Raw genomic sequence first — 13,351 nt, forward strand, 5'->3', positions numbered from 1 at the left:
AAAAACCTAAAATATGGTATCAGTAGAATTATATACTAACTTTTATCACATTATCATGAAGATAGTTATATGAGGCAACATTTAAGAAAAGGTGCAGGAAGGGAGATGCTCAATTTTGTTTCAATTGTTGTTTTGGTTGCAATTGTTCCTTTGCATCACAAACAATATCAAAGTCTGAATGGCTTCATTTTGCCAGAAGACTTGTACAACATTTGCAGGAAGTGGATACTGATTTTCAGTTTAATATATACCTTCCACAGTAGTTACAAATATCTGTGAAATGAAGGTACCAATAGGTACACAAAGCATACCTCATCTAATGCTACAGAAATAAAAAAGACAAAGCTTCACATAATGGATCTAACTGCTTCCTGAATGTGTGTCTCCTTAATAATTCTGAATATCTACTCTTTTCCCCATTCTCTCTCGATATAATTGATGGGTTGGAGAAAGCATGAACAATGGCATAGAATTCAGCAGTTTCATATTCTGTTTTATCTTAGCAGTAGCTCTACAATTGCTCTTATCCAGACTCTACTGTCCCTATTGCTGTTACTGAAGCCGAAATGTTTCCGTGCATTTAAACGCTGTATATCAGATAGGCTTTTCCCCCCTTTTTGTTTAAATTAAGAGTCTCCAGATAAAGGCTTTAATACAATAACATGGATGTTGAGCTACTGCATTGCATTTAGGCAGGTTTCTTTTGTATCATTTCCCATACCACTACTTTGTGGCAATCTGTCAGCTGAGCTGGAATGTGGAACATCTCACTAAATGCGAGGCAGTTGAAGTCTCATTACCAAAAAGAGAGAAACCAGGTCAACTATTTTTAATGTGGATCTCTATTTGTTTTTCTGTGAATGTGGGGGTAGAAACTTCCCACACTTATTTTTTTCACCTCACACAATCCTTCACAGACCAGTCTGAACAGGGGAGGGGGACAAAGATAAGAGGGGTCATTTACCTTTACACTGTTCTAGTACAATAAAAATGAGTAGCAGTCAATGCGTGACAGATGGGAAGTAGTGTGTGGTGGCTGAATCTTGACTGGTGGCAAGACTCTGCCTTCAGTAATTCTTTTTTAGCTGGCATGATGACAAGTCTATTTCTATGTAAATGGATTCAATGTTAGTAAATTCTGCCAATTCCCAAGTGATTCACAGTGATTTATTTTAGAATTTGTAAAGGCAGCTCCTGAATCAATTCAGGCACTATGGAGCACCCCGTTCCAATAAAACCTACACACACCAAAAATGGAGTTGACCCTCTTTGACAGTTCAGACTCTCCCACCAACCAAAGTCATTAACTCCATATTTCTGAAGCACAAAACTAGATTTTAATCTGTTAAGTAACTCAATGGATTACTCTAAAGACAATGTTTTAGTTCATGCTGGTGTCATCCAACATTCCCAAACCTACCTTATCCTACTGCTTTTAATAGATGTTTCTTATTCCACAAATCTGCTTCACACTGTAGCTTAGTATTGGTTTCTACCCTATGCTTTTATAACAATATTTCTAAATTCATGTTTGATTCTGGGAATAAATGTAGAGTAGTTACTATGCAAAGCACCAGAATGTTATTGTCAGTTATGTAGCTGCCAGAAATGAAAATATACAGAACATATTGCACTAACATGCAAAGTGTATCTATCATCTCCAGAATTAAATGTTTAACAGCAGTGTGGGAGATACTCCGCCCAAGAGAATGGCAGTCACACGTTAAGAGTTACAACTGTACAATTGTACAGAATACAAGGGTACAGAATACTCTGCTACAATTAATACATATTTTAAGAAATAGAGATCAGAAAGATGTGATTTGTTGAAATATATCTGCTGCAATTTGAGATACATTTTAAGATATTAAGAGGAATATAGATTACATCCCATTTTCAGAATTGTGCCAATACAATACTTCTGCCCAAGCAAGAAACTAAATGAAACTGAGCCAAGTTGGAATGTGTTTCCTCATGTTTGGCACATGAAACAAAATGGGCAAAATTAAATCAGATAAAACTAATGTGAAAAGAAAATTGGTTCCTCGAAGAAGCTTATATACAGAGATAAAAGTCAAAGCTTTAAAATAAAATAATGTTAAATAGAAGACAAAAGTGTATTTGAGCTTAAAATGAATAAAAACCTGGATCTCAGCCTCTACTCCAAAATGAGTTCTCTACAAGTTTTATTTATTCTCGATAATTATCCTCTCTTCTTTTTCCAAGAACTACAACAGGCATACAGTATTTGACTCTACTGTTGTCTTTGAAACCTGTGCTCCCTCAGGCTTGGGACAGACATTACACATAAACCAGTTTAAGTAATCAGAAACTGGTTTAAACCTGTAACAGAACAGACATTCAGTGCACATAAAAATGGCTGAAACCAGTTTGAGATAAACCTGGTGGAATGTAGTTATCAGACAACTGATTAGGCTCAAATCAGCTTATGCAACGTCTGTCCCAGATCCCTTGCTGGTTTAAGTTAAACCAGCATCTCAGCATGCTCTCTGCTCCATTAAGCTGGGTTGGCCACTCCCCTCTGTTCTCCAGATGGAGCAGGGGCAGGGTGTGGGCAGAGGCTGCTCTACTATGGCCCCCAGAGCAAATCCCAACCCCCCGCCACACCCTTCACTGGCAAACCCTGGGGACCGCATCTGGGGTTTGCCAGCCCCAGCTGCACTTCCACGGCTTGCCTGCAGCTAGGCAGGGATGAAGTTAATTCCTTCCTCTGAGCCCTCGTTCCCCTGGGGGCTTGGCTGCAATCTCTGCAGCTTGCCTGCAGCCAGGCAGGGAGGGGATTAATTCCACAGTGTGTCCTCGAGCAGGGAGAGGCAAGCTAGTCTGCAGTGTGCAGAACTAGACCCTGCATTTGTGGGCCCAGAGTTAAGCCCTGCAGGACCAGACTGAGAGGTGGGAAGTGTTGGCAAAGACCTAACAATCATCACGTGCTGGAGACATAGTTAAGGGAAGTTGCAGACAGCTTCATTAAAGAATGCAGAGAGCTACATTTACATTATAAAACAGAACCTGTAAAAGGTAGAGACTTTGGGGTCATGATTGACCACAAGATGAACATAAGCCTGCAATGTGATGCTGCGGCTAGTAAAGTGACTAAAACGCTGGCTTGAGTCTATCGATGCTTCTCAAGCAAATCCCGGGACGTCTTTCTCCCCTTTTACTCGGCCTTGGTGAGGCCGCAGCTGGAGTACTGCGTCCAGTTTTGGGCTCCACAATTCAAAAAGGATGTGAAGAAGCTTGAGAGAGTCCAGAGAAGAGCCATGTTCATGATCAGAGGTCAGGAAAGCAGACCTTATGATGACAGGCTGAGAGCCATGGAGCTCTTTAGCCTGGAAAAGCTCAGGCTTGGGTGAACTATAAGTTTATCAGGGGTGACCACCAGGATCTGGGGGAATGTTTGTTCACCAGAGCACCCCAAGGGAAGACAGTCAAACTACTACAAGACCGTTTCAGGCTAGACATAAGAAAGAATTTCTTTACTGTCTGAGCCCCCAAGTTCTGGAACAGCCTGCCATCGGAAGTGGTTCAAGCACCTACACTGAACACCTTCAGGAGCAAATTGGATGTGTATCTTGCTGGGATCCTATGACCCCAGCTGACTTCCTGCCCTTTGGGTGGGGGACTGGACTCAATGATCTTCTGAGGTCCCTTCTAGCCCTAATGTCTATGACATCTATGAACTCTATGAAAGAGAATTCTATGAGAATACCTAAACAAAGCCTTCTTGAATGCTTGGCTGTAAGGAGACACTCTGCCCTCAGGATTAGTAAAACTAATTCTCATCTTCCTGGTTAATACTGTAAATTAGACTAAGTTGTGTATGATGTGTTTTACTGGGCTGTATCTTAGCTTAGGCGAATATTTTTGGTAGTTTCCTGTTGTATGCATTGCAATACATGCTTGTTTCAGAGAAAGGACTTTTTCCCCATCCCCGATCCTCAGTCTGGCAGCAGCTGTCGTGTCTCCACCCCTTCCCCAATGTGCCAGGTTGGTGACTGGCCACACCCCCTCCAATCCAGCAGGGAGGGGTTTCATAGATTGCAAGGGGCTTGAAGGACCTCTGAAGATCACTGAAGATCATTTTCACCCCCCACCCCCCAGGCAGAAAAGACAAAGGGGTCAGGTGATCCCAGCAAGGTGACCGTCCAGTCTCCTTTTGAAGACTTCCAGGGTAGGCGATTACATCACATCTGGAGGGAGTTTATTCCACAGTCTGGACACCCTGACTGTGAAGAAGCTTTTCCTAGTGTTAAGCCTGAAATGGTCTTCCAGGAGTTTGTGGCCATTACTCCTGGTTTTCCTCAAGGGTGCCTTGGTGAATAGTTGTTTGCCAAGTTCTTAATGTACTTCCCTGACGCAGTGCTAAGTTGCTACCAAGTCCCCTCTCAGTCTTCTGTTTTTTAGACTGAAGAGACCCAAGTCCCTCAGCCTTTCCTCATATGGGTGGTTCTTCTCTGGACTCTCTCAAGCTTTTCCACATCCTTGTTGAAGTGCGGCACCCAGAACTGGATGCAGTACTCCAGCTGTGATCTCAACAATGCTGAATAAAGCAGAAGAATCGCTTCCTTGGCTTTTATTGAGATGCACTGGTTGATACATGCCAGAATACTGTTTTCCCTGCTGGCTACAGCATCGCAGTGACAGCTCGTATTTGTACAGTGGTCGATTATTCCCCCAGGTCCCTTTTAGTCATGGTGCTAGTCAGTTTGGCAGCACTGAGCCTGTAAGTATGTTGGGGATCGTACATCCCCAGATGCAGCACTTTACATTTCTCAATTAAACTTCATCTGGTTCCGATCTACCTAACTTGCCAGCCTGTCTAGATCTGCCTGTATTTGCAGCCTATATTCAAGCATGGCCACACACCTCCATAACTTGGTGCTGTCTGCAAACTTGGCCAGTGAACTCTTTACTCCCACATCCAAATTATTTATAAAGATGTTGAAAAGCACTGGACTAAGCATGGAACCCTGAGGGACACCACTGGCTACATCTCACCAGGATGACACAGATCTGTTCATTAGAACTGTCTGGGTCCTACCCTGCAGCCAGCTTCCTACCCACCTGTCAAGCAGTTAAGCTGGCAATCCTCCAATTTTCCTGGAAGAACATCATGGGATACCAGATCAAAGGCCTTTTTGAAATCAAGGTATAAAATGTCAACCTTCTCTCTCTCATCCGGGTGGAAAGTTGCCCGATCGTAAAAGGAGATGAGGCTGGTAAGATGAGACCTGCATGCTATGAAGCCACGATGGCTGCCATTCAGAATCCTACCTTTTGCAAGCCTACTGCACATAGACTCCTTGATGAATTTTTCCAGGATTTTCCCTGGGATCTAAGTTAGGCTAATTGGCTTGTAGTTGCTCAGATCCTCTTTCCTCCCCTTCTTGAAGATGGGTACAAAACTGGCCCTCTTCCAGTCTCCAGGGACCTTCCCCGAGTGCTATAAGTTTTGGAAGAGTTTCACCCGAGTTCCCACAATGACTTTGGCCAGCTCCTTCAGTACTTTCATATGAAGATCATCCAGTCCTGCTGACTTAGAAATGTCTAACTTTTCTAACTGATCATGCACCATTCAACATCAACAGTAGGAAGACTGTCTTCCCACCATGCCCATTCTGTACCCCATCTAGCATGATTTTCCCCTTAGTCTGGTGAAATACCAAAGCAAAGTAGTCATTCAGTAGTTCAATTTTCTCCTGAGTGTTGAGAGAGCCATGGAGGATGTCTCTCCTCCCTCCCCTTTGGCAGTGGCAGGCAGGCATGCTCTAGCACCGCCCCCAGCTTTTGGCTTGAGTCACTTCAGGCATGTGGCTGCATTCCCTGATTTAACAGATAGTATCTATCCAATTATTAATCAGAGTATGCTTCACAGTTTACACTAAGCTGCAAAGAGTGAATCAATTCTTTTTGAATGTCTGTTCCTAGCCTCAAAGGCCACCCTTCATATCTTGCTACTTTACAACATTTGAGAAGGACCTCAAAATTCATTTTGCAGCTAGATTTGAGTGCAAAAGTCAAACCAGGACTCAGAGATGTAGGAATATGGGAATGGAAGGGGCTTCCCAAACCACTAAGTCCAGTTCCCTGCGTTTGCAGCAGACATTTGTTCAAGTGATCCACTTATTGGATTTCTAATTCCACAAACCAGGCAATTAGATTGGAAACTGTTAGGTTAAGAAATGTATGGTCTAAAGTAGAGCAACTCCCTGTCTTTCTTATAGGAGCAGAATAAGGTCTTTGTAGACAGAATCGTAAGAGAGAAACCTATATATCGTGCAGGACAATCATAACCAATAGAAAGGGGCAATTTCCTGAAATCAGAACAAAACTATATTTTTTCCCATTTCAGTGTTAGGCTGAAATACATGCCTAATGTTCAGACAGAAACATGCTAAGAGGCATAAAGACAAGCATGTCTGAGATATCACTTGCAAACCACCTAACATCTTCCTTATCGTAAAATGCATAATAGGATCACAAAATCAAGTTCCTTTCCTATATATCATTTTAGCTTTACAAACAAAAGAGCCCATGGCTACAGCAACTTTTAATGGTTGTAACGAGGGATTCAGGTTTTCCATTCACCACAGAAAAAATGTGGCTTTTCTCGTTTAAAGGAGAAAAAATGCGGGAAACAGTGGGTCTTTCCTTGTAGGCTGGGAGAGTTCCAGCCTGCAAGGCACTGCTTACGACAGGGAGGAGTTGGAGGAGGGTAATCAGCAGGGATCCTGGTTTTCTCCCATTTAAAAAAATCCGATTTTTGGTTAAAAAAGTAACCCCAAATCCACTTTTTTCCATCATTAAAATGAAATGCCACTATATATATCTATATCCCTATCATGCAGGCGGCACCACCCACATGCATGTGGGGCTGCAGGCTGGGAGTAAGGAGCACCAGCAGGGCCAGGGGTCTGTGGGTTGGGAGTGAAGGCCACTGGCAGGTTTGGGTGGAGGGGGCTGTGGGTTGGGAGTGAGGGGCAATGGCATAGGTGGGGCAGGACACCCATATACCAGGGCTGCTCAGTGCCACAAAGCAGCAGTGGGGGACAACTGCAGCTGGATCCATGTCCCAGTGAGTGAAGCTCTGATTTTCTATCAGAAAAACTCCCAAATCAAATGCCAAAACATATAGGTATTTAGAATGTATTTTATTATAATGATTGAGGCTTCCAAATTACTTTAAAATTGTAAATATATCAATACAACATTGATATATTTACAACTAATACCTATATTTATAGTGGTATTTCATTTTAATTGCAGAAAAAAAAAAATCAGATTTTAATCAGAGAATTTGGGAATTTTTTTAAATAGAGAAAACAAGGATTCCTGGTTATTACTCTTAATTTGCTAAAATAAAACAATGACATCAACTTTAAGTACGTATCCAAAAAAGGTGAGCAAGATGGCTATTAATGTAGGGATGCAGTAAGAACAACTGTAGACTCTACACAGCACCAATTGAATAATGTTAAAGTTATAGCTAGTCAGGGAAACGGTTATATCATCAGGCTGGATGCACAAGAGAGGGACATAATAATTAAGAATTATTCAAGTATCGAGGAAGACTTAAGGAAAGCATGACGCTTACAAGTAGGAGCAATCGAGAGAGACTTCCCCGGAGCTTATTTCTTCTGTAGTGAAATGAAGGTCTGTTTTGACTTGCTACAAGACCCGCTGCATTAACAAATAAGCGTCTTACCTTGTGTGCAGTTTCTGCAAACTGCTGAGCAGTGTTTCTCAGCTCCTCTGTCTTTTCCTCTGCTCGACCTAACCTTTCACCACGCTCATTCAAAGCCTGACTTGCCTTCTGTACTGCACTGGTCACACTATCTGCTGCTGAATGGAGTATGCTGTTTCCTGCAACATGAAACTTATTATTAGAAACACAATGTAAAACATCAGTATATGATAAGCTACTACAGATATTGCTAAATATTTCTTCTTAGTATTAAAAGAAATTATTTTTCCTCCCTTTAATAAGTTTGGAACAGCACGTCTATCGATTCTTCTCAATGTCATTACATCTAATTACGTGAATTTCCAGTTAATACAAGTCTGCATATTTATACACAACCTGGGTAGAGATTTTGTCTTCAGCCATATCATTAAGGAATTAACAACATAAACTGCAATAAAAAAATATAATTAAGTAACAGTAAGAAAGCAATGTTCATAACTGGAGCATTTTAGTGAAATGCTATCTTTCAAGTTACAGTATTTTACGTTGGTAGCTCATCTCTGGATACTACCCAAGTAAGTTAATGGAACAATTCACAGAAGTTTGTAGTGTTCATTTAGCAGGTCATGCCAAGATTTACACAATATCTGTACCAAGGAAGACAGGTACTCTCCAGTATTCTCAGACTGTTGCAACGCTATGAGGGACTCTTCCTCTGGGACTTTCTAGCCAATCATTTAAAGGCTGCTTCTCAGCCTTGGTTAATGATCAAATCATTACTTTTTTCTAAATCAGCATCTGTTTTCTTCCTTCTTCATACTGTTTCGTATCTCCCTCATGCCCAAGGCTTACGATCTCAAAATATCCAATGCTCCATATCCAGGCTCTAGTTATATCCTTTACTTTCCTCTCTCATCAAGAGCACCATTTTCTTTATTGTTATTGCTAATGACTCTTACCACCATCGTTGTCATCCAAATCCTGGGTCATTTGTAATATCACTTCTTTTTGACATGCTATTCAAAATGCTGTTGCTGAGGTCATCAGCCACGTTAAACTAAACTGTCACCATTTTAGTAGAATCCTAGGGTTGAAGAAACCTCAAGGGTCATATAGTCCAACTCCCTGCACAAACATAGCATATCCTGCTCCCGTAGGGCTAGCCTCTATTCCACATATTAGGTGGCCTTGGGCAGGTGAGCTACTATTCCACATAGCTCCAGTCCTGGAAAAATAAGTTAATACCAAGGTGGGCCTATTTCCTCCTTGCCGTTACTTTTGTTGTAACTTGGTATGAAGGGTAAGATGACAGTCAGTTACAAAAGTAGAATAGAATATCAGTTGGGCACCTAAGTCCGCTGAGACACCCAACTAGATCCGCCTCATATCATCCCAAATCATTCCAAATCAATGCTTATCCCAGCCTCTTCTTTTAAACCTTCAGTGAATTCAATTTCACAACTTTCTTGGGAAACTGTTCTCAATACCCTGTTTTAAACTGCAAGGATAGGTTTTGTTTTTTGTTTAAATTAATCTAAGTCTGCTTTGCTGTTTCATGTCATGTCTTCTGCAGCAAGGGAACACTTGGGTTTTTTTTTATATCAGCATTTAAAATATTTGACAACCACTATTATGTCCTACCTCAATCTCCTTTTCATTAAACTGAAAAAGCTTAGTTTTCTCAACTGTTCCTTCAATGACTTCCATTCCAGCATCTTTACCATCTTCATCAAACTACCTCTTAATTCTCTTCAGTTTTTCCACATCTTTTTTAAATCAGAGTCTGGAAGTGCACACAAAACTAGATGAGGCCTCACCAGAGCTAAGAGTGGTACTATTACCTCTCATGCTGCTCCCCTTTCCCCCACCCAATGGCATCATATTGTTTATAAGTTTAAGTTTATGTTAAGTTTATGATAATGCTATGATTATGTTAAGTGTGTGATCTACCAAATGCCCAGATGATTCTCAGTAATTCTACTACTTATTCAATCATCACCCATCCTGTTTTTGGACATTTCATTTTTATTTCCCTAGGTACAGCATGTTACATTTGTCTAGGGCAAATTTAATGTTGTGGCCTAGTGCTGAGATCTCTGATATATGGAGATCATCTTAATTTCTAATCCTATCCTCCCAAGAGTTTGCAACTCCTCCCAATTTTATGTTGAGAACTTCAGCAGAAAGCTCTCCATTTTTGTGTCCAAGTTATTAATATAAATGTTAAGCACTGGACCCTGACCAGATCCCTGTGCTACCCCCCCAAAAAACCTACTGCTATCCTAATGTCAATCCATTTATAACTATTCTCTGCTTATGGTTATTTATAGAGTTAGGTACCCATCTCAGTTTTGCTATCTTTTCTTTAATTTAGCCCACTTTTCTTTAATTTACATATGAGAATGGCATGAGGGACTGTATCAAAATTGTTATTAAACACACAGTGTATCAACTGCATTCCCTTCATTCAAGAAACTAGTTACCCTATAAAGAAAAAAATGTAGTTTGTTTGGCATGATTTGTTCTTAAAATATCCATAGTGGCTGTTAATGATCATCATTGCTTCCATGACATGTTTACAAATCAACCACCCTCTAATTTGCTCCAATAACTTCCCAGGTGTTGAAGTTAGGCTATAAATACCCCAGTCATATAAATAGTCATATACCCTGACATAAATACCCTAGTCTCTTCCTTTTTCCTCCTTTTTAAAAACTGGCACATGTTGCCCCTTCTTTAGTTCTCTAGGACTTCACCTTTCATTCCTAAGTGCAAATATTGGTGCTAATAGCTATGAGTCTTCAGCCAGTTCCTTTAGCATCTTGGAAATACCGTCAACAACTCTTGCCTTATGCCATCATTTTTAGGGCTCTTTCCAGAATCATTCCACTGATGATTCCTGTACCCCTTTCTTTCAACTCCCACTCATCTAGACATTTAGGTCTAATTACTGCTCCCTTCTACATCACTTGGGGCCAATACTGAATTGAACTGCATGCTAATGTTGGCATTGACAAGGATGCTTAGTGATATGGAAGGACTTATCTATATGAGGAGAGATTAAACAGAAATGCCCTACTCAGTTTAGGAAGAGATGCCTGAGGGCAAACATGGATTAGTGTTAACAAAATACTAAATGGTGAAGAGAAATTAACTAGGAATTTAGTATTTACTCTCTAGTATAAATGTCAGTTGTGAAAGACAAGCCCAGGTATATAATCAAGGATATGTAGCCAAGAAAGAAAAATGATTCAATGCAGCAACTATATCGGAAATCTGCCTGAAGTAGCCGATAACTTGGCTGATAAATGCCTGTGTGTGTGCGCAGCCACAGTGCAGCACAGATGCAGTGAAGAGCACAGCCTGGCAGCGTGGAGAGCTGTGCGTAGCTGGTAAGTCTGGTGGTGGAAGGGAAGGGCGGAGGGAAGGAGCGTGGGAGGGCAGATCGACACCCCCTGTGGTGAGGGATGGAGTAGGGCTGGGGTAGGTGCAGGGGCGGGGTGGGCATGGGACTAAGCCACAGCTCGTCAGGGATGCATGGGGGGTGGGGGTGGGAGCTGGCTACCGCTGCTGCGCACCGCTTGTCCAGGAGGATATAGGACAGAAGGGGTGCCCGTGGACCTGTATGGGGAGCGGCAGGGCAGGCTGCAGCTGTAGGCTGGGGGCCACGCTGTGCTGCACTTGGGGCAGGCAGTGGTGGTGCTGGGAAGGGGCTACGGGGGGGGGCTGCCTCCCTTACCGCAGGGGGCGTTGATCTGCCCCCCATGCTCCTTCCCTTTCACCACAACAGACTTACCAGCTGGACTAAGCTGTATTGGAAATTGGATCAGTATCGGCTGATATACCTTCTTAAAAATCGGCTATCAGTATCGACCCCCAAAACCTCTATTGGTACAACACTGTAGATGTAACTCACAAAGAGAAGCTCCCTAGTGAAAATGAAGAACAACTGTGCTAGAATACCTGGAGGATCTTGAAAAAGTTTAAAAAAAGAAGAAGTTGCTAAGAAATTATAATACAACTGCTGAATTGCTACAAGAAGGTGAGGAACACATGGTAAATAGCCTATAAGAAGAAAACAGGTATACAGGGATCATCAATGGAATGATTCTGGAAAGATCCCTAAAAATGATGGCATGATAAGGCAAGAATTGTTGATGGTATTCCCAAGTTGTTAAAGGAACTGGCTGAAGACTCTTACAGTAATTAGCACCAATATTTGCACTCAGGAATGAAAGGTGAAGTCCTAGAGAACTAAAGAAGGGGCAACATGTGTCAGTTTTTAAAAAGAAGGAAAAAGGAAGAGACTAGGGTATTTATATGCCAGGTAGCCTAACTTCAACACCTGGGAAGTTATTGGAGCAAAATAGCCAATTAGAAGAAAAAATTATTGAATGATTGGGGAAATTAATTATAGTACCAGTTTATTAAAAAGGAGAGACTACTGCAAGTCATAAAGACGAATCCATCTATTGAGTATCCAAGGAAAATATTCACTGGAACACTACAGAGGTGGATGAAAGCCATATAGAAGTGATTGTCACATGGGTACAGGCTTGAATGGGATAAAACAGACCAGTTATTTGTGACATTTTAGGCCAGCATATAAAACACAAGTGAGCCTGCTACAATTAATTTCCTTACTTTATCAACTTCAAACAGCAGAAAAGGTTTGTGGCAGAAAAGTTTGTGACAAGTTTTGAGAATACACTGAATGATTATATTTATAGAAAAAATCTACAATAACTTGAGAGTGGTAAAAGTAGAAAAAAAGATAATGGAGTGTTCCTGAGGATTTAGAGTGAGATAAGGAGGAAAGCCATCATTGGATTTGTTCAACTGGTACTGCAAATAAAAGTTACAACTTTCATTTTGATGTAATGGTAGGAAACATGTTACGTGGAAACTCTCTGAATAATAGATTTGCAAATTATGTTGATATCAAAGCAGTAGTTGAGAAAGATCTATAAAGAACAGACACTGGCTGAGAAACAGAAAATTTGGACGTCAAAGAAACATGGGGCACATCTACATGAGATGTTTACTGCAGAGTAGACAAATCAGCTTTATACTAAATGTCTTGCATCTACATGTGTCACCCTATTAGGCTGCAGGAAACTAATGAACTCTGCAGCAATACACATGTAGATGCTAATGTGGCTGACTGGGGCATGAGGGTGCTTCAGTGTGGATACTGCCTGCTGGCTAGAGCAGCCCTGTTCCCCAGTCAACACATCTGCAGCACACTGAGCTATGCTGGAGCAGCCCCGAGCTGGCAGGCTGACTCCCTGGGCCTCCTACCAGCCAGGGCAGCTCTGACTAGCTCAATGTGCTGTGGTCCTTGGTGCCTGTGTAAACATGGGGCCTGGGAGCACCAAACTTTGGAGCAAATAAGCACCGGAGTTTACTGCTTCACCTTAACAGCAGGTGTAGATGCACCTATGGAAAAGAAAAATTATGGTAACACAAGAGGAAAGATGCAAAGTCAGAGACAAAGAACTAAACAAATGGAAAAAAATCCCCATGTAACCTGGGGGATTATTGATCAATGCATTGAGAAGATGATATAATTTTCCACTGCTAGAAATGTTCACTTTAATGAAACCTTTATTTAATATTTAATAAAATACTTTTAGCCTTCCAAAT

General features: G+C 41.5%; 1 protein-coding gene across 2 annotated transcripts in view; it reads right to left on the reverse strand.

Moving 5' to 3' along the window:
- Positions 1–13,351, reverse strand: part of STXBP6 (syntaxin binding protein 6) — a 197,803-nt gene that overhangs the window by 11,087 nt on the left and 173,365 nt on the right. For both annotated transcript variants that reach the window (XM_019552094.1, XM_019552093.1), the window contains exon 5: positions 7,727–7,884. In XM_019552094.1, coding sequence (XP_019407639.1) covers positions 7,727–7,884 — 158 coding nt within the window. The remainder of the gene's footprint in view (positions 1–7,726; positions 7,885–13,351) is intronic.

This window comes from Crocodylus porosus, unplaced genomic scaffold, assembly GCF_001723895.1.
Source record: "Crocodylus porosus isolate Cpor-Errol unplaced genomic scaffold, CroPor_comp1, whole genome shotgun sequence".
Classification (NCBI taxonomy): domain Eukaryota; kingdom Metazoa; phylum Chordata; order Crocodylia; family Crocodylidae; genus Crocodylus; species Crocodylus porosus.